This window comes from Ochotona curzoniae, unplaced genomic scaffold, assembly GCF_017591425.1.
Source record: "Ochotona curzoniae isolate NIBS_2020 unplaced genomic scaffold, NIBS_Ocur_1.0 scaffold_4701, whole genome shotgun sequence".
NCBI lineage: Eukaryota > Metazoa > Chordata > Mammalia > Lagomorpha > Ochotonidae > Ochotona > Ochotona curzoniae.
In genome coordinates this window covers 73,925,533-73,945,460 of record NW_024467122.1, presented here as the reverse complement: position 1 = coordinate 73,945,460, position 19,928 = coordinate 73,925,533, and the positions used below count along the sequence as shown (strand labels likewise).

General features: G+C 46.7%; 1 protein-coding gene across 1 annotated transcript in view; it reads right to left on the bottom strand.

Annotated features, from left to right (window-relative positions):
* WDR93 (WD repeat domain 93) overlaps nucleotides 1-13,739 on the bottom strand; it is a 32,427-nt gene extending 18,688 nt beyond the window's left edge. The window contains exons 1-5 of the mRNA XM_040968463.1: nucleotides 13,449-13,739; nucleotides 12,696-12,888; nucleotides 10,427-10,491; nucleotides 2,579-2,657; nucleotides 136-251 (exon numbers count right to left, since the gene is read on the bottom strand). Coding sequence (XP_040824397.1) covers nucleotides 136-251; nucleotides 2,579-2,657; nucleotides 10,427-10,491; nucleotides 12,696-12,888; nucleotides 13,449-13,739 — 744 coding nt within the window. The remainder of the gene's footprint in view (nucleotides 1-135; nucleotides 252-2,578; nucleotides 2,658-10,426; nucleotides 10,492-12,695; nucleotides 12,889-13,448) is intronic.
* Nucleotides 13,740-19,928: the final 6,189 nt, after the last annotated feature.

The window sequence follows — 19,928 nt, the reverse complement described above, 5'->3', positions numbered from 1 at the left end:
CACAGCATATGGATCTGCAAGGCTTTGAACAGCGTTCCTGCTGTCTTCTCAAGAGGCTTCATCCATCTTGAAATTCTAGGGAAAATTCAGACGTGAATGTAGCAGGGTAAGGGCCAGTGCACAGATGTTTCGTACCAGTTGCAGCTGTCCGACTTTTTTCTTCGAGTTTTGAGCAAGTTGGTAGTGTTCCACTTCCTTGAGCCAAGAGTCCTTGGGCAATTTATACACATCCAGCCAAACGTCTCCACCTCCTGCATTGGGAAACCAAGGAATCGTTGAGCAACAGCAAGAAGGTAACATGTTTTTTCTGATTTCTCAGAAGCACTGGCACGAAAACCATGCACTCCTGCCACAGGCACCAGTGGAAGGGCAGCTTGGACAAAGTGCTGGAGAGGGGGCTCAGCAGGGACCATTGCGAGTCCTCCTGCCCCTGTATGCCTCGTACAGCACAAGGGAATAGGCGCTTCTCAGAGCACTCATGCAACACAGCTGCCCACCAGGCTGCCTGTTCTGCCCCGCCTCCTAGGCTACAGATGGCAAGCTCCTCTGATCTGCCATCCCCTGGTCCTCCCCTGTCTGGAGAGGAAGGCGGTACAGGTCAGCAGTGGAGAGGAAGAAGCAAGGGAGGGTCAGAGTCGGGAAAGAAACACCCAGGTCATTCTGCCCGGCTGGTATCAGAGGAGATGACAACCTCCTCTTCTTGTTACAGAGACAGGCTGTGTCTGTCCTGAATGCCTGTCAGTTGGGGGAAAGTGTCTGCCCACGAGCTGACTCTCCACCAAATATTTCCTCAACAGAGCACTCATCTTTACGCCTAATGCCAAACTTCTGCATGCTGAACTGTGAGAGTAAATGGGCCTCATTTTTGGTTGCATGCTTTGTGGGTACTTGGGTATTAGCAAGCTTGGAAAACAAATGGAACTGGCACAGAAGTGTTCTTGGACTCATGAAGCATTATCTAATCTCACATCTCTCTTTCTCAAGCATATAGCTCTTTTGAGAGGTCACGGGCAAGGATGCACATGGAGGCCCATGTGCTATTTGTCCAAATAGTTAAGAGTGAACTGTAAAGATGAACATCTGTGGCAACGTCTGTCACCACAGTAATTGCAGCAGGCAAGGTCCAGTGGTAAGTGTGGAAATTTCTCTTTTTTTTTTAAAGATTTATTTTATTTTTATTGGAAAGTCAAATATACAGAGAGGAGAGATAGAAAGATCTTCCATTCGATGATTCACTCCTCAAGTGGCTGCAACGGCTGATGCTACGCCGATCAGAAGCCAGGATCCAGGAGTTTCTTCCAGGTCTCCCGTGTGGGTGCAGGGTCCCAAGGCTTTGGTCCATCCTCTGCTGCTTTCCCAGGCCACAAGCAGAGCGCTAGATGGGAAGTGGGGCTGTCAGGATTAGAACCGGCGACCATATGGGATCCCGGTGCGTTCAAGGCAAGGACATTAGCCAGTAGGCCACGGCGCCGGCCCAAGTGTAGAAATTTCAAAGGAGAAAACAGACATGTGCAGAGTCTGTAAGTACCTCCCCAACATGATCACTAGTTCCTGAGACAGATGTCCATTCTCTTACCTACCTCTGCAGGTGAGGCCACAGCCATCCCTCCCTGGGTAGGGTGAGGACTCAGGGACCTGCTCTTTGAGAGTGTGGCACGGGAACCTGGCAGGCACCCCTTGATCAACCAGATGAGGCTCCTTTCAAGTGAGGCACGCTGCTGGTACACACCTCTCAGAATGATCTAACGCGAGGCACAGCAAACCCCAGCTAGATCATGAGAGAACCGTCAGACAAATAGAAACTTGAGGGGCATTCCACAAAGTCTGAGAGGTACCCTTCAAAAGTGTCAAGGTCACGACAAAGGAGAAGACTCAGAAACTGAGACAGACAGGAATAGACTAAGCAGATATGAGGCGTCCTGGACTGAACCCTGGAGCACAAATAAAACAATAAAAAATAAAAAATAAGGGCCCGGTGCGATGGCGCAGTGGTTAAGGTCCTCGCCTTGCATGCCCGGGATCCCATATGGGCGTCGGTTCTAATCCTGGCAGCTCCACTTCCCATCCAGCTCCCTGCCTGTGGCCTGGGAAAGCAGTTGAGGATGGCCCAAAGCTTTGGGACCCTGCACCCGTGTGGGAGACCTGGAAGAGGCTCCTGGCTTCAGATTGGCTCATCTCCAGCCGTTGCAGCTGCCTGGGGAGTGAATCATTGGATGGAAGATCTTCCTCTCTGTCTCTCCTCTCTGTATATCCGCCTTTTCAATAAAAATAAAATCAATCTTAAAAAATAAATAAATAAATAAAATAAAAAATAAAAAAAATAAGGAGTAGAGACCCAGTGAGAATCTGAGAATCTGTAGTCACTGGTATTGAACTAACATTTCCTACTCTGGCAAACAAAGCACAGTCCCACTGGGTGTTGAGGTCAGGGAAGCTGGGCCTGGGGAAGGGTTTCTCTGTATCTCTTTTGCAAGTCATCTGAGCACCTGAAATTCTTCCTAATAAAAGGTCTGGGGTGGTGGGGTTTTGTAATCGACTAGAGAAGACTGCAGGTCTAACAGCCTCTGGTTAATCTTGCCTTGTATGAGGAAGGCAGCAAAGTCCCCTCCTTGAGCGAGCTCCATCTTTATGCAGGTGGTTTGCTTGCTGGAGTCCTCCTGAAGAGAAAAGAGGAGTGGATACAGAGAGTCAGCCGGGGGCAGTGCGCATGCCCAGCGGGTGCACGGGGGGCCTTCTGTGGGCCAAACCCAGAGCAGAGGACTAAAGCCTGGGACGTGAAAAGATGCCTGACTGCTTTGGCCCTCCTACGCTGGGACATCTCTGGACAGGATGGTACATGAACAGGCTGCACTTACACGACTGCCTAGAGGATTTTGGACTTCTTTCCTGGTTTTTTTTCAAACACTCAGATTTGTAGCATGCTATTGGATCTCCTGGTCAGATATGCAAGTCTCAAAGCCCGTGCTGGTCCTCTGTTAGTCAGATGAACTGAAATGTTTGCTATGGAACACTGAGACTCTGGTGGTTCCTAGACTACACTCAACACTGAATGGAAGCCCAGGATGAACAAATACTAAGGCAAGTGTGTGCCTGCAAAACTTTCAAGCAAGATGACAATGACTAGAGGCTGCCACTGTGTAGTACAGGAGATTAAGCTGCTGCCTGGGATGCTGGCATCCCATATGGTCATGTTTGAATCTTGACTGCTCTACTTCCAATCCAGCTCCCTTGCTAATGCACCTAGGAAAGCACTGAAAAATGGCCTAAGTGTTTGGGTGCCTGCCACCTGTGTGGGAGATTAGATGGAATCCCAGGCTGCTGGTTTCAGCCTGGACCACCCTTGGCCACTGTGGCCATTTTGGCAATGAACCAGTGGGTAGAGGATTTCTCTCTGTCACTCTGCATTTCAAAAATTAAATAAATCTAGGTATTTTTTTAAAAAAAAAAAAAGATGAGAGAGATAAACTCTATACAGTTTATGCTACCTTTAAAGAGCCTGGAAACTACTAGAAAATAAACTAGACTCTAAGCTTATAAGATCCCTAAGTTTAAAGAGATCTTGTCGAGGACCCGGCACAATGACTCAGTAGCTAAATCCTTGCCTTGTAAGCGCCAGAATACCATATGGACACCGGTTCACGTCTTAGCTGATCCATTTCTGTTCCTGCTCCCTGCTCGTGGCCTGGGAAAGCAGTCGAGGATGGCCCAAAGCCTTGGGGCCCTGCACCTGTGTGGGAGACTCAGAAGATGCTCCCAGCTCCTGGATTCAGATTGGTTCAGCTCTGGTAGTTGCAGCCACTTGGGGAGTGAACCAGTGGATGAAGATCCTTCTGTATCTCCTTTTCTCAGTAAATCTGCCTTTCTAATAACAATAAACACATCTTTTTTAAAAAGGAGAGCTTGTTGAACATTTTTTAAATATACAAATTTGTTGTCATGAAAATTACATTGTTGTTATGGAAGTTTCAAACATACACAAACAGAAAGTAGTATTATAATTTCAACAATTATCAATAGATGATAACTCTTATCATCCCCCAAACCTGCTAAAATTACGCTTTTCAACTTAAAAGATGAACAATATTCCTAAATGCCATCTAATATCCAGTCTATTTTTAAAGTTTCTTAACTGTATCATAAATATCATAAATGCTAAACAGCATAAACATTTTTGTGAAAAGGTTAGTCTTTTCACATTTAAAGATTTATTTTTTTTTCTTGGAAAGGCAAATTTACAGAGAGGAGAGACAAAGACCTTCCCCTGCTGGTTCACTCCCCAAATGATTGCAACGATTGGAGCTGAGCCAATTTGAAACCAGGAACCAGAAGCTTCTTCCGGCTCTCCCAGGCATGTGCAGGGTCCCAAGGACTTGGGCTATTTTCCATTGATTTTCCAGGTCTTAAGTAGAGAGCTGGATCAAAAGTGGAGCAAATGGAACACAAACCATATGGGATGTTTGCTTGCAGGCAGAGGCTTAGCTAGTTGAGCCATCACACCAGTCCAGTCTTATTACTTTTTTAAAAAACACATTATTTTTATTATTTTTTTAATTGGAAAGTCAGATATACAGGGAGGAGGAGAGACAGGGAGGAAGATTTTCCATCCAATGATTTACTCTGCAAGCAGCCACAGAAGTTGGAGCTGCGCTGAACTGAAACCAAAGCCAGGAGCCTCCTCCGGGTTTCCCACGTGGGTTCAGGGTCCCAAGGCTTTGGGTTGTCCTTGACTGCTTTCCCAGGCCACAAGGGCACGGAGCTGGATGGGAAGTAGGGTTGCTGGGATTAGAACTGGCAGCCATATGGGATCCCAGCACGTTCAAGGTGAGGACTTTAGCCGCTAGGCCACCATGCCGGGCCCAGTCTTATTACTTTAAAGTTATTTATTGGGTCTAGTATTGTGACTGAACAGGTGAAGCTGCTGCCTGTAATGCTGGCATCCCCCGTGTCCTGGCCCTTCCACTTACTTAATGGCTTCAAAAAGCAGCAGAGGATGGTCCAAGTTTTTGGTCCCCTACAGCCACATGGGAGACCTGGTTAAAACTCCTGACTTTTGGTTCAACCTCATTATTACAGTCATATGGACAAAAGATCAGCAGACAAAAGATCTCTCTCTGCAGCTCTACATTCATATAAATAAATAAATCTCCTAGAAAAGAAGTTATTTATTTAAGCGGCAGAAAGAGTCAGATAGAGGACTCCCATCTGCTGGTCCACTCCTCGAATGCTTGTAATGAGGTTAAAGCTGCGAGCTAGAAACCCAGTCCAGATCCTACATGGGTGCACATGCTATGTGAACACCAGTTTGAGTCCTAGCTGCTCCACTTCTGATCCAGATTCCTGCTAGTGGCCTGGGAAAGCAACAGAGGATGGTCCAAAGCCTTGGGTCCCCGCACCCACTGGGAGACCCAGACGGAGTTCCAGGCTCCTAGCTTTGGCTTGGGCCAGCTCTAGCCATTGTTGCCATTTGGGGAGTGAAATAGCTGATAAAAGACCTCTCTCTCTTCTTCCATCCCCCACCTTATAATTCTGACTTTCAAATAAACAAATAAGTCTTTTAAAAACACAGGTACATTGAGGCTTTTTATTAAACATGGTTGTTATTATCAAATAAAGACAGCAGATGCTATAGGGACAAAGCAGTTATGTGGACAACAGTCGGAAAGCAAGCACGTAAGCTCTCTGGTTCTCATTGTCTTCATTTTTTATCGCCAGTCCTTGCTAGTGGGATGGCTAGGTTATCTAGGGGCAGAGACGGGGCACCCAGCATTTTCAGCCGAGATGGCAGTCAACTTCTCAGCTGGTGGATTGGTCACTGCTTCTTTTTCTCAAGGTCTGGGGTCTTCCAGGTCTGTAACTGACCTCAGGCCTCTTCTCTGGATTTTCTTCCTCCTTGTTGCCTTATTAGGAGGTGAGGAGGGCCCCTGTGGCACTGTAGTCTGGAACCCATCACATGTGTATTCAGTATCACTGGTCTACCTTGTCCTCCTGTGCCCCAGTTGTCTGTGCCCTCTGCATCCTCTGCTGGGCACATGATTACAAGAGTGGTCGCCTGCCAGGTGCAGGATCCTCACACACGGTAAGCTGGGAACCATGGCCTACAGCAGGGCCAAGCTTCGAGGAGCAGTTTAACCTTTGGTCCTTTTCCCTACTCTCACTCTACTGTGGATTTTGCGGGATCAGCCTTGCCAGCAGTGTGCACGGTGTTTGCGTCGGCACTCACGGGGGCTATGGGGCAGTGTGTCTACTGCCCGGCACTGGAGTGCTGCTAGGCCCTGTGATGGGCTGCCTCTGCACCCTTCCCCAAAGCTTCAAACTCCTCATGTACTTCTTATATCATGAGGGCCCTTCCTGGGTTACTTTTCTGTGACTTTCTGCTGCTCAAGTGCTGTTGTGAAACCGTATTTGTTCCTTATTCCTTACACTCTTTTCCTCATCACAGGTGGTGCTGATTTGTGGTCCATGCTGCAGGTGTGGGCAATGCCAAACCAGGCTGCTGCTAGGTCTCAGCCTCCTTGTGCAGGGCTGCAGCGACGGTGACCAGGGCCAGTCCTCCTGGGAGTCACTCTGGCCAGGTATGCCAGGACTGCTGTTGGCTCCCCAGGGCCCATTTTCTGCCCCGGCTCCCCTTGAACACTACTTGTATCTTTTGATGAGCAGAAGCTTTACATTTTTAACAGCCTCACATACACTAGAGCTGTCATGATATAATAAACGGTGCGTCTTTTCTTTAAAAATGTTATTTTCAATGTATTTGAAAGGCTGCTTGGTGGGGGAAGGGAGTGAGAAAGAACAAGAGTCACTTGTTCACTCCCCAAATGCCCACAGCAGTCGGGGCCGGGCCACGCCAAGCCAGCAGCCTAGATCTCAGTCAAGACTCCCATAGGGTGGCAGGAACTCGAGTTCTTGAGCCATCATATGCTGCCAACCAGGGTGTGCATCAGCAGCAAGCTAGAATCCGGAGCAGAGCAGCTGCACTGTGAACCGACACACTGTGATGTGGATGTGGACATCTGAGACTGCATCTTAAACTGCTACACCAAATGCCCGCTCAAAGCCACTCATGCAACATGTATGGTGGGGTGCTGGCGTCCATGCAGTGGGTGTGGATGACATGAAGGTGTGAAGAGAACAGCTCCCCTGTTGGCAGGTCTTTAACAATGTATGCTGTCTCGGCCGCAAGAGCTCAAGAATATTTATACCAACATCATAAAACATGCTTCCAAACTAGTTTAGGGTTGTTAAACCTGTGGTTGTAATGGGAATTTATGTTTAAGACTTTTTCTTAAAGATTTGTCTATTTTTATTGGAAAGGCAGATATACAGAGAGGAGGAGACAGAAAGGAAGATCTTCTGTCCAATGATTCACTCCCTAAGTGGCCGCAGTGGCTGGAGCTGAGCCAATCCAAAGCCAGGAGCCTGGAACCTGGAGCCTCTTCCAGGTCTCCCATGCGGATGCAGGGTCCCAAAGCTTTGGGCCATCCTTGACTGCCCTCCCAGGCCACAAGCAGGGTGTGTGGAGCAAGCCGGATGGGAAGCAGGGCTGCCGGATTTAGAACTGGCGACCATATGGGATCCCAACGCGTGCAAGGCGAAGACTTTAACCACTACGCTATTGGGCCGGGTCCTGTTTCTGATCTTTATGTTTCTCCTTCTGTGATATATTTTCTCCTTTAACTGACTAAGATAGGTTGTAAAATGAGGAATGAGGTAGGAATGTATTACTGATTCATATGTGCTATGAACTGAGAAACTCCTGGCTTCAGGGTCAGATGGATAATGCTCTGCTTTAAGGTGAAACAATTTGCAGAATTATCTTTGGAAACACCCACTTGACCATGACATAAAAATTCTGTAAGAGTTTGTGACTGCTTCTGTATAAATAAAGGGGACAGCTCTCTTGCATTGTCCATTACGACCCTGAAATTGTAGTGGTCCATCTTTTCTCTTTATCTCTTTTAAAATGCCGACTCCACACACCCTTCTTGAGCTCCGAACTCGGCTGGAGCTCCAGCAGTGGGGTTAGTTTTGACACATGTGCACCTCTTTGAGAGCATCACCACAGCCAAAACCGTGAACACGTTCCTTTGTGTAGTCCAGGGTGAGAATGGATGTTTTCTGTTACTGTTAGTTTGCATGTTCTAGAATTTTATACAAATAGAATCCTACAGGATGCTTTCTTTCTGCTGGATTTCTACTTGGCATGACGCATTTGAGATCTGTCGGTGTGGCTACGCACCCTAACGGCTCATCCCTTTCATGAACAGCAGTATCCAGGCACTGTTTAGGTGGCTTCCGGCTTGGGGCCGAGACAAACCAAGCTGCTCATGTCATTATAGTGACCCATGCTGTCCTTTCTCCTCAGTAAGCTCACTGGAGAAGAAATCACTGCATTGGATGCTAAGTGTAGATATTCAACTTAAAGCTTCATTTATTTACTTGAATGTCAGAATTACAGAAAGAAGAGAGAGAAGCAGAGAAAGAGACCTTCCATCGCCTTAATCACTCCCCAAGCGCCCGTCCTGGCCAGAGCTGGGCTGGTCTGAAGCCAGGAACTTCTTCCAGGTCTCTCACACCGGTGCAGAATCCCAAGGCTTTGGGACTTCCTCCACTGTTTTCCCAGGCTACAAACAGGGAGCTGGATGAGAAGTGGAACACCTGGGACATGAACTGGCACCCATATGGAATGCCAGCACTGAAAATGGAGGATTAGCTTAATATACTACTGCACCGAAATGAATATTCAGTCTTTTCAAAAGCTACTTAAGTAGCTGTATCAAATAGAATAAGTAGTGTGTTAAAGTTCCATTTACTCCACACCTTGGCCAGCCCTTGCTACTTGTATCCTGTATATTTCCTTTGGTGAACTGTTTCTCAAATCCTTTATCCATTAAAAAAATGCTATTTCATTAGTTTTGAATTTTGAGGGTCCTAGTCTCCTTATTCTTTTATCAGTACCTTTTGTGGAACAAAATTTCTTAATTTTCAGTATTTTCTCTTATAAGTTATGCTTTTGACATTGTAACTAAAAATAAAAAATTTTTTTTGCCTAATATGAAGTCACAAAGACTTTTTCCTGTTTTGTTGTATAAATTCTATAGCTTTAATTTTACCAACAGGTGTCATTCATTTCGAGTTGAGCTTCACGCATGATACAAAGAATGGGTTTTATTTCTGATGAATCCAATATTGGTATTTTCTTTAATGCTTAGCACTCTCCATGGCCCAAAGGTTGAAAAGATATTTTCTGTTTTTTTTTTTTTTTTTTTTAAGAATGATACTTCAGCCTTTTTATTTAGGTCTAAGATCCAACTAAAGTTAATTTATATATATGGTATAGAATAAGATTGATTCATTTTGTTCATTCTCTATTTCTAATACCATTTATTTAAAGTATCTTCTTTATCAAATTGCCTTGGTAGCCAATTAAAGTTTTTAACAAGGCAATGTATAGTTAAGAAATAGTCTAAATAATATCTTCTTTTTTGAAATTAATTCAAACACCACTTTTGGGGGTGGGTGAGGATAGCAGTTAAGATGGCTCTCAGGTTCCTACAGCCCCTGTCAGAATACCTGTGCTCAGATCCCAGCTGTTCCGCTTCTGACCCAGCCTCCTGCTGAGGCATACTCTGGGAGGCCGCAGGTCATGGCTCAAACACCTGGATCCCTGTCACCCATGTGGGAGACCCGGATTGAGCTCCCAGCTCCTGGAAGCATCAGGACCAGTGACTGCAGGCAATTGGAAAGTGAACCGGTGGATCTTGATCTATTTCTGTCCTTCTCTGCCTCTCAAACAAATACTGAGAACCCTCACTGGAGTGGCCAGGCAGGTGTTAGGATTAAGAGAAACAAAAAGACCTGTGCTCTGCCCCGGGGGGCTTACGTCCCAGAGAAGCAGCTGTGATGCAGACCAGCAGGGAGGGTGCAGATTTTGTGACTGAACTGCTCTTCTGTCTGCACAGCACAAAGGAATCAGCTTCTTTTAGGCTTAGCAAGAAACACGTCTTACCAAAGGAGATGTCTGAGCTGGTTTTGAACAATGAGAAATTTAATGGCTAGAGTGGGTCTGGAGATTAGGAGACTGTCCCAAGCAGAGAGACACCACAGACACGTGAACGGGAATGGGATACAGACTAGGGAACATGGAAACTTTTTAAAATCACTTATTGGACTTGTTGGTCTGATGCTCAAGAGAAAAAAAATCTGAACTGGAGTTTCATAGTCACTAGCTCTTCCTGACAACAGGATGAACAAATTGGAGGCCTTCACGCGTACCCTCTAACAGGAAAGACACTGGATTCGCCATTTGGGAAGAGGCTTCCTGGCAGGGAGGTCTTGATATCTTCCTAAGCCAGCACTCCTGTCACTGTCTCCTGCTGAACTTCCTTTGGCTTCTGGCTCAGTTAAAGGTCAGAGAACAGACACTCACCGCTTCATTGATGGCTTTGATCAGGAAAAGGCAATCCTTACACAAATAGAACAGCCTAACGATGCCTGAAACAGAGAAAGAGGTGGGAATCTAAGACAGACATGTGAGCCAAGGAAGAGCTGCAATTTTCTTTCTTTCTTTTGCTTACTTACTATAGAGACCACGAACCCCCAGCCACTGGTTCATTCTCCAAAGGCTGGCAAGGCCGCTGGCTGGGGCCAGGGCTGGGAGCCAGGAACTCAATCCATGTGTCCCACCTGAGCAGCTGGGACCCAGTTACTTGGGTTCTCACTGCCTTCCAGGATTTGCACTGAACAGGAAGCCAGGGGCAGGAGCTGGCCCCATGTACTCTCATATGGGTATCTAAAGCTCAGCCACATGCCTCCACAGAGCAGAAGTGACCATGATGAGTTCACATGTTCTCGGGCCTCTACTGGACCCTAGACTGCCCATGTCCATTGCTCTCCCTGCTCTGCTCTCCCTCACCTGGTATGCTTCATCCTTTCCTCCTTCCTGGGCTCCTGTCTACCCAGGCCCCACCTGCTCCTCCTGATAGTCTCGTGAGGCACGTCAGCCACACCAGTCCATGTCCCGGGTCAGCATGGTGCCCACTCTGTTTCTCACTGTCTCCTGTGTACAGTGCCTTCCTCCTGCTAGCTCTGGGATCCTTTGATGGAAAGGAGCATAACTTACTTCACAACTCCAACAAGCTCCTCATGCACCTGATTGTCTTAATAATTCTGTCATTCTCTCATTCAACCTACTGTATGACTCACATGACTAAGAGATTCTTCCTGTAGGTATTTCTCCCACATATTTACACCTGCTTCTAAATGTGTATAACAGATCCTGAAAAGGCATCTGGCCCATTATCTGTGAAAAGTCAAACTCAATCCAATAAAGATTCATGGGCATGTGCTCTAGACCAATGAATGTATTAGAGACATCAAGATGGTATGCCTTCTAAATCATTGTGTTGAAGGTTACACAAAGCAAAATGCAGCATGACAAATATGTGTGATCCTAGGTGGACACTGAATACAGCAGTTAAGATACTCATCAGAAGGACCTGATGTGATGGCTCAAGGGGTTAATCCTCCACCTCTAAGCACCAGAATCCCACATGGGCACTGGTTCACATCCTGGTTGCTCCACTTCCCATGCAGCTCCCTGCTTGTGGCCTAAGAAAGCAGTGGATGATGGCCCAAAGCTTTGGGAACCTGCACCCACATGGGAGACTGGGAAAAAGCTCCTGGCTCCTGCCTTCAGATCAACTCAGCTCAGGCTGTTGTGGCCATTTGGGGAGTGGAACAGTGGATGAAAGATCTTTCTGTTTGTCCTTCTCTCCATAAATCTGCCTTTCAAAAAAAAATAATAAATCCTTCCTTTTTTAAAGATTTTTTTTTTATTATTTTTTATTGGAAAGGCGGATATACAGAGAGGAGAGACAGAGAGGAAGATCTTCCGTCCGATGATTCACTCCCCAAGTGAGCCGCAACGGTCGATACTATGCCGATCCGAAGCCAGAAGCCTCTTCCGGGTCTCCCACGCGGGTGCAGGGTCCCAAAGCTTTGGGCCGTCCTCGACTGCTTTCCCGGGCCACAGGCAGGGAGCTGGAAGGGAAGCGGGGCTGACAGGATTAGAACTGGCGCCCATATGGGATCCCGGGCATGCAAGGCGAGGACTTAACCACTTGCGCCACCGCACCGGGCCCAATCCTTCCTTTTTTAAGAAAAGATATTCATCAGGAGACACCTGGGTCCCAGACTGGAGTGCTTGTTCCCCATTTCAGCAGCCTGCCAGTGCAGACCCGGGGGGAGCAGATGATGGCCCTAAGGGCTGGGCACTTGCTACTTGTGTAGGTGACCTGGAATGAGTTCCTGCTTCCTGTCATTTGGGGAGTGACCCAGGGGATGGCAACATGGTCTCTGCTTTTCAAGCAAATACATTTTTTAAAATAGATGCAGGGTGTGGACCCCAGGGCCACCATGCCTGACCTGAAGTCTCACTGTGTTACTTCCTTTCCACATTAACTCAGTAATTTAATGAACATGCCTGTTGGCGCTTCTGAACAGGGATGAAAACCTGCACTTTCCTACAGGAGCTCCTGTGAGAACTAAACGGCCCACGGATACACAATGGCATTAGTTATTTCTTCAGAAGTCTGGAGAACTCCCACGCCCAGACCCACCCACACCTGAAAAGGAGATTAAAGTGAACAACAGTTCCTAAGCAAATGTATATCAGGCTTAAGAAGAACAACAAATACCCAATTCATCCACAGGAGCAATGAGCATTTCATTCCCCAAATCCATGGCCCAGATGGAAGTGACATCAACCTTAAATTTCTCCCAAACAAATATTCGTTTAGCATTGTACAGATTATAGATGGAGAATCCTTTGGCTCCTCCAATGAACAGATAGTCTTGGGAAATAGCCATACAATTGGGTGTTTTGTTGAGCTGGGAAAATGAAAACAGAGAAGAAAACGAATTATTGTCAGTTCTCATAGACTTCAAGTAATAATGAAGCTAACTTTTCAAAGTAGACATGGTGGTGGTGAGAGCTCTTCCTACACACATAACCCCCAACCACAGCACCCATCTAAAACTCCACCCCAACAACTGGGAAATTCACAGCATCCCACTTTTAGGAGAAAGAGGACAGAAAAAACAAATGAGTTGAGGATAAATGCGCAATCACAACACTTACACATGACCACAGGCCCTGTCCGTCATTTCTAAAGTGTTCTGTGGGAAGAATTTCACTCAAGCTCAGTCATCAAGCCACAGACTGGATTAATGCACTAAGGAAGACTTCTCAATATCCACAGTCAAGCAAAGAAGGCCTTTTGTACAACCCTCAGTTAACCAGAGTCAGCAGTGTGCCTAGCGTCTTTGAGAAATGCACCTGTCTTGTTGAACCATGGCTCCTGGCAGGAAGTCTTGCCAGGGATCAGGTGTTTTCGATTACTAACGTTCTTCAGAGAGGCTGGACTCAGAGGTAGCCACCGGCTCCATACCTGAATTTCTGCAACAGGAGGGTAGACAGTGGGCTGCACCCGGTTCCTCTCGGCTTCCCTCAGCGCCTCTCTCTCTTCAATAGCTTCCCAGGTCTGGTCAAACACAAGGTTCACCAGCTTGTCGATCATTCGGTACGGCTGAGGCAGAGATTTCAGCTCCTGAGAGGGGTCCTTGAAGACATAATCTGCGTCATCATCCTCAGGCCAGTCCTTCTCTGCTGGGAACGGTACCTCCAGCGGTCCCTTTGGTGGCCTACTCTTCGCAGTCCGACTTCCTTTGTGGGCTGCCATCATCCCCAAAGGCAGCACCGGAAACTTCAGGGAAACTCTGTTAGGCTGCTAAGAGGAAACAAGCCAAGGAGCTGTGACAGTAAAAGGACTTGGGGAGAGCAACAAGAAGCCAGGGTGCTCCTCTTTCCCAACACAACAGCCGACAGGATGGTTCCAGGGATTGGCATTTTCCTCACTTATCACAGGATTAGTATAGTCTTTCTAGGATTGGGCTTTCATGTTGGTAAGGATATCAGGTCAGAACCTGCCAGGCCAGTGGCAGTGACACGTGCTGTAATGGGGGAGAGAAGACAGATGTCCTTATCTTGCCTTTCTCGATCTCTGAATTAGGAGTAGACAGCTGAAAAAGCTACTGCCCGCCCTCCTTTCACCCTCTGCCTCCTTCACCTATGCCTTCTCTTGGCTCTCTGTCTCTACAGATGTCTGCACTCCTGCCAGCTGGGCCACAAGCCGCACTTCTCCCTCATCCCCAGGCAGGTGCAATCCATGCCCTCCCGATCCCCTCTGATGTGTACCCTGCTCTCCAATTGCTACCATCACGAGTTTCACAGGTACAGTATTCAGAGCCACCAGAACTGTTTGAGAAATTGTTTTAAAAAACGTGGACTTTTAAAAATCCCACAATTATGACCCTGTAAATAATTAGTTAGAAAATATTTACAACTGTGCTTTAGAAATCCAACAGTCAGGCCCGGCGGCATGGCCTAGTGGCTAAAGTCTTCACCTTGAACACCCCAGGATCCCATATGGGCGCCGGTTCTAATCCCAGCAGCCCTGCTTCCTATCCAGCTCTCTGCTTGTGGCCTGGGAAAGCAGTCGAGGACGGCCCAAAGCTTTGGGACCCTGCACCCACGTGGGAGACCCGGAAGACATTCCAGGTTCCCAGCTTCGGATCAGCACAGTACCGGCCGTTGCGCTCACTTGGGGAGTGAATCATCAGACGAAGATCTTCCTCTCTGTCTCTCCTCCTCTCTGTATATCTGACTTTGTAATAAAATAAGTCTTTCATTAAATGTTTTTTTAAAGTTATAGAATCTTAAATCCAAACATTTAATGAAAGACTTAGGGCTCAGCTGAAGATGGCGGGTACCGAGTGGTGCAGGGCCTTGCACTGCTAGAGGCCCCAGGCATCTCACGGAACCCCGCTGCCATCACCCTTCCCTTCAGCTACTGAGGTCACTTGTGATGTGGCCACTGCCTGAGTTTGACCAGGTGAGATGACAGCAGGAGAAGCAGCACCCGAAGGGATTATAGCGGTTCCCCAAGGCCACCCAGATCCAGGAATAATGCCTGTTTCCACCAGGGACACAGGAAAGCCTCCTAATTTTACAGTGCCGTTAGAGGACTCAGAAGGATCTTACCTCGGTAGGCAGATGTATTATTCATATCATCAATGCTTCTCTGAAAGCTCACCAAATTTTTGAAGTTATAGCATCAAACAAATTGTTTCAAAGTAAATGTATCCTAGAATAAAATCCAAGACTATTTGTAAGAATGTACAATTATGCATTATTCACTGAAGTAAAATTCACACTGTCCGGGGTCCTTAGAGGTAGAAAGACAAGACAATATTCACCAAAGTAAAAAGGAAAGCCAACTGGGTCTGGTGTGGTGGCCCAGTGGCCGAAATCTTTGCCTTGCATGAGCTGGGATCCCAAATGGATGCAGGTTCTAATCCCGGCAGCCCTGCTTCCCATCCAGTTCCTTGCTTGTGGCCTGGGAAAGCAGTCAAGGACAGCCCAAATCCTTGGGAGACCTGGAGGAGACTCCAGGCTTCTGGCTTCGAATCAGGAACCCACATGGGAGACCTGGAGGAGACTCCAGGCTTCTGGCTTCGAATCAGGACAGCTCTGGCCATTGCAGCGCTTAGGGAGTGAATCATTGGATGGAAGTTTTTCCTTTCTGTCTCTCCTCTCTCTATATCGGATTTCCAATAAAAATAAAATAAATCTTAAAAAAGAAAAAAGAAAGAAACAGATGAAAGTCCAAAGTCAGGGGCCTGCCTGGCTGGCCTCAGAGTAGATGACCATGGCAGTGCATGTGACAGTTAAAGATAGGCTGCCAGAAAGCTCATGGCCAGGCTTGCTCTAATTGTAACAATCTATTCTCAAGGTCAGTAAGCACAAGGAGAACTCCCTTAATCCCTGCCAAGGGTAGCACCCTGATGATCTAACCACCTTCCACCAGGCCCTGCCTCTTAAAGGTTCTACCACCTCAACTGCCAAACTGGGCACCAAGCCTCCAACACACGAACTTTTGAGAGACACAGCAAATCACAGTATTGGGGATGAAGACTAAGTCTGGAAGCAGCCATGGCAAAAAGACATGTTATATACAGAGAGACAGAACTAAGGGCAACAGATCTCTTGAAGGAAACATCCATGCACGCCAGAAGAGAGTATTTTTTTTTTTTTTTTTTGGTTCCAAAAGAGAGAATTTCTTGGTACGAAAGGGAAAAAAAAAAAAAAAGCTTTCACTTCTACAATTCCATGTCTCTAAGACATAGTTTCCCAAAAAATGAAGATGAAGTAAATGCTTTTTGGATATGCAAAAACTGAAAGAATGAACCACAGCCAATCAGCACTACATTATGTTAAAGAAAGGCTTTCAGGAAGAAGGTCATGATAGTTAAAAACATGAGTCTACACAAAGGAATGCACGCCCTGGATGCAAGTGGGTAAACATGATGTTTTTCTTCTTTAAATCTCTTTCAAAAGGCTAAAACACAAACAAAAATACCAATGTGGCATGAGTTTAATAATATATGTGAGGAAAATATGATAATAATATACAAATGCCAGGAGAGAAATGGAAATGCACTAATGTCTGAGGATAGATGACAGATTAAAGATGCACACTGCAAACTCAAAACCAATAACTAAAATAAAAAAACAGTTACAGCTAATAGACCGACAAGAGATTAACAAAACCATAAAAATAACTAAAGTGGGGGAAAAAAGATAAAAAAGAATAGAAAAAAAACCCAAAGAATAGAAAACAGCCAGATCTCACCATATCAATAATACATTAAATTTCAAGCTTCCAATTGAACGGTAGGGATTCTTAGATAAGACAACAAGACAATACGTGCTGTGGACCAAAATATCACTTAAATATAAAGACATACGGACCTGGCAAAAATGGTTGAATGGTTAAATCCTCACTTCACAAATGTTGGGATTCCATATGGGCACTGGTTCATTTCCCAGCTGCCCCACCTCCCATCCAGCTTCCCGCTTATAGCCTGAGAAAGCAGTAGATGATGGCTCAAAGCCTTGGGATCCTGTTTCTGCATGGGAGACCCAGAAGAAGCTCCGGCTCCCGCTTTGGATTGGATCAGCTCGGCTCTGGCCATTACAGCCATTTGGGAAATGAACCAGCAAATGGAAGATCTTTCTGTCACTCTTTGTCTTCATAAATCTGATCTGACTTTCCAATAAAAACAAATAAATAAATCTTTAAAAAAAAAAAAAAGCTGAGTGGCTATATCAAACCTAGCATGTGTCAGAGCAAAGACTCCAGGGATCAGGTTCATCTCATAATGGAGAAGGGATGAATTCATCAAGACAGTACAATATCTAAACATTCATGTACCTTGTAATAGCTTCAGAACATATGACCAGGGCATGGCACAGTAGCCTAGCAGCTAAAGTCCTCACCTTGCTTGCACCAGGATCTCATAAGGGTGCCAATTCCTATCCCAGCTGCTCCACTTCCCATCCAGCTCCCTGGTTATGGCCTGGGAAAGCAGCAGAGGACAGCCCAAAGCCTTGGGACATTGCACCCTCGTGGGAGACCTAGAAGATGTTCTGCTCCCTGGCTTTGGACTAGCTCAGCTTCAGTTTTGTGGCCACTTGGGGTGTGAGCCAGCAGATGAAAAATCTTTCTCTCTGTCTCTCCTTCTCTCTGTAAATCTGACTCTCCAATTAAAAAATAATAATAATTTTAATTGTAAAAGCCCCCACACAAAGCTTAAAAGAAGCCCAAGGAGAAACAGACAAGTCCACAACTGCAGTCCTCTGCACACCCTCCTCCTGACACGGGCGTACCTTGTGTTAGTGAGCTGCAGAGAGAGTGGGCTTTATCATGTAAGGCTTGAGGCAACGCCAGGCGAGCAAACTTGTCAGCACCATGCTTCCCACAGCATGTGCTACGTCATGCCTCTGCATCACATTTTAATAATTCTCACAATATTTTACACTTTTTCATTCTTACTGTATCTGTTACACTGACCCATGGTCAGCGGTCTTTGATGTTACTGCTATAATTATATTGGGGTATCAAAAACTATGCCCACATAAGATGGCACACTCAGTTGATAAATTCTGTGTGTTCTGGTTGCTGTTCACTTATTTTGTTCTTGCAAGACAGCAATACTGAAATTAGGACAAATCTACTGCTAAAGGGTCATTAAGGATTCAGGTGATAGGACCAGTCACACCTCTCTTAGTTTAAATCAAAGCTAGAAATGACTAAGCTTAGAGAGCCATGTTGAAAGCAAAGATATGCTAAAATGAGGTTTTGCATCAACCAAGGTGTGAATGCAAAGAAGTTCGTTTTTGGTGGGTTTTTTGTTTTGTTTTATTTTGTTTTGTTTTTAGCTTATTTATTTGAAAGGCAAAGTGACAGTGACAGATACAGGGGCAGAGGCAAACAGAGAGAAAAAGAATCTTCCATCCTGGTTTACTTCCCAAATGGCCACTAACAGCCTGTGCTGGGCCAAACCAAAGCTGTGAGCTATAAACTCCATCCCAGCCTCTCGGGTACACGAGCCACTTTTCACAGCTTTCTCGCAAGCTGTATCAGAAGCAGAGTAGCTGGGAACCCATTGGAACTCTGATATGGAATGTTGATGACACAAGCAGTGGCCTAACCAGTTACGCCACAATACTGGCCTCAGCAAAAACTTCTTGGAGGAAATTAACTTTTTTTTTTTTTTTAGTGAATACATGGATACTAACATTAAGTCAAACAGCTTGATGGGTGGATATGGAGAAAGTTTCAGTGGTCTGCTTAGGAGATCAATCAACCACAACATTTAGCCAAAGCCTACTCCAAAGCAAGGTCTTAACTCTTCAGGTTACTTGCAGGCTGAAGGGCGAGGAAGCTACACAAGTTGAGTTTGACAAGAGCAGAGATAAAGAAAGAAGCCATCTCCTCAACATCAAAGTGCAGAGTGAAGCAGCGAGTGCACACTGATGTAGAAGCTGCATTCAACTACCCAGTCTCGCTGAGCTCACTGAGGAAAGGGACCACATTAGCCAACTCCACCCTCAAGCTGTACAGTGGGAGAGATGCCACCTGGGACTTTTAGAGTTAGAAACAAGGTAACTTCTGGCTCCAGAGCTTCAAAGACACGCTTTCTGCCTAGAGACTAATGTAGCTGGTAAGTTTAACGTGAAGTCAGTACCCCTTAACCCATCCCTAAATCCTACAGCCCTCAAGAATCAGACTACACCTATTCTGGCTGTACTCTGAAAACGGAACCTCGTCAATACAGGAGAACAGAGCGTATCTTACTTAAGTCGTCTGTTTACCACTACCCTAGGTCTGCAGCCAAGGAAACAAAACAGCGTGAAATCTTGTTAGGTGGTTACCGAGGGTGATCATCCCACACAGTGCCTGCGCCTTGGCGAGTGTTCAGGGGCGCCATTCCCGACCCCATGTTGGCCTCCACGTTGCCAACCTTGAACAGTTCCACAATTAACAGCCACTTTCCTTGTTGTTAACTCCTCCAGTTTCCTTAACAGAAAATTCTCTGCCAGCGGGGCACACACTCCCTGAACCACCGGGATCGCTGAGGGAAACGCTTGAGGAAAGTTCTGAGGGTGAGGACGCCGTTCGGAATGCATCTGGGGCTCCCGGGCGTCCGGCTCTGAGGAAAAACGCTGGAGGCTGAAGAGAAAGCCCCACAGGAGACCCCTGCAGTAGTGCCGCAGCTACGGCGTCAGCGGCAAACGTACGCTCGGAAAGCTGCCCTCACCTGAGCCGGCTGGCGGCGTCACGTCGTCCTGGTAACCGCCACTTCCGGTCCCTACCGGAAGCCTGCCGTGCCGCTCCTGGTGGGTGGAGTGAGGAGGGACCTGCGGCGGCCACGCCCCCTCGGCCCTGGGCCGGACCCCGAGTGTCCCCCGGGACCAGCGCACCCCACGGGAGCCAGGTGCGACGCGTGGCCGTGGGCTGGGCGCC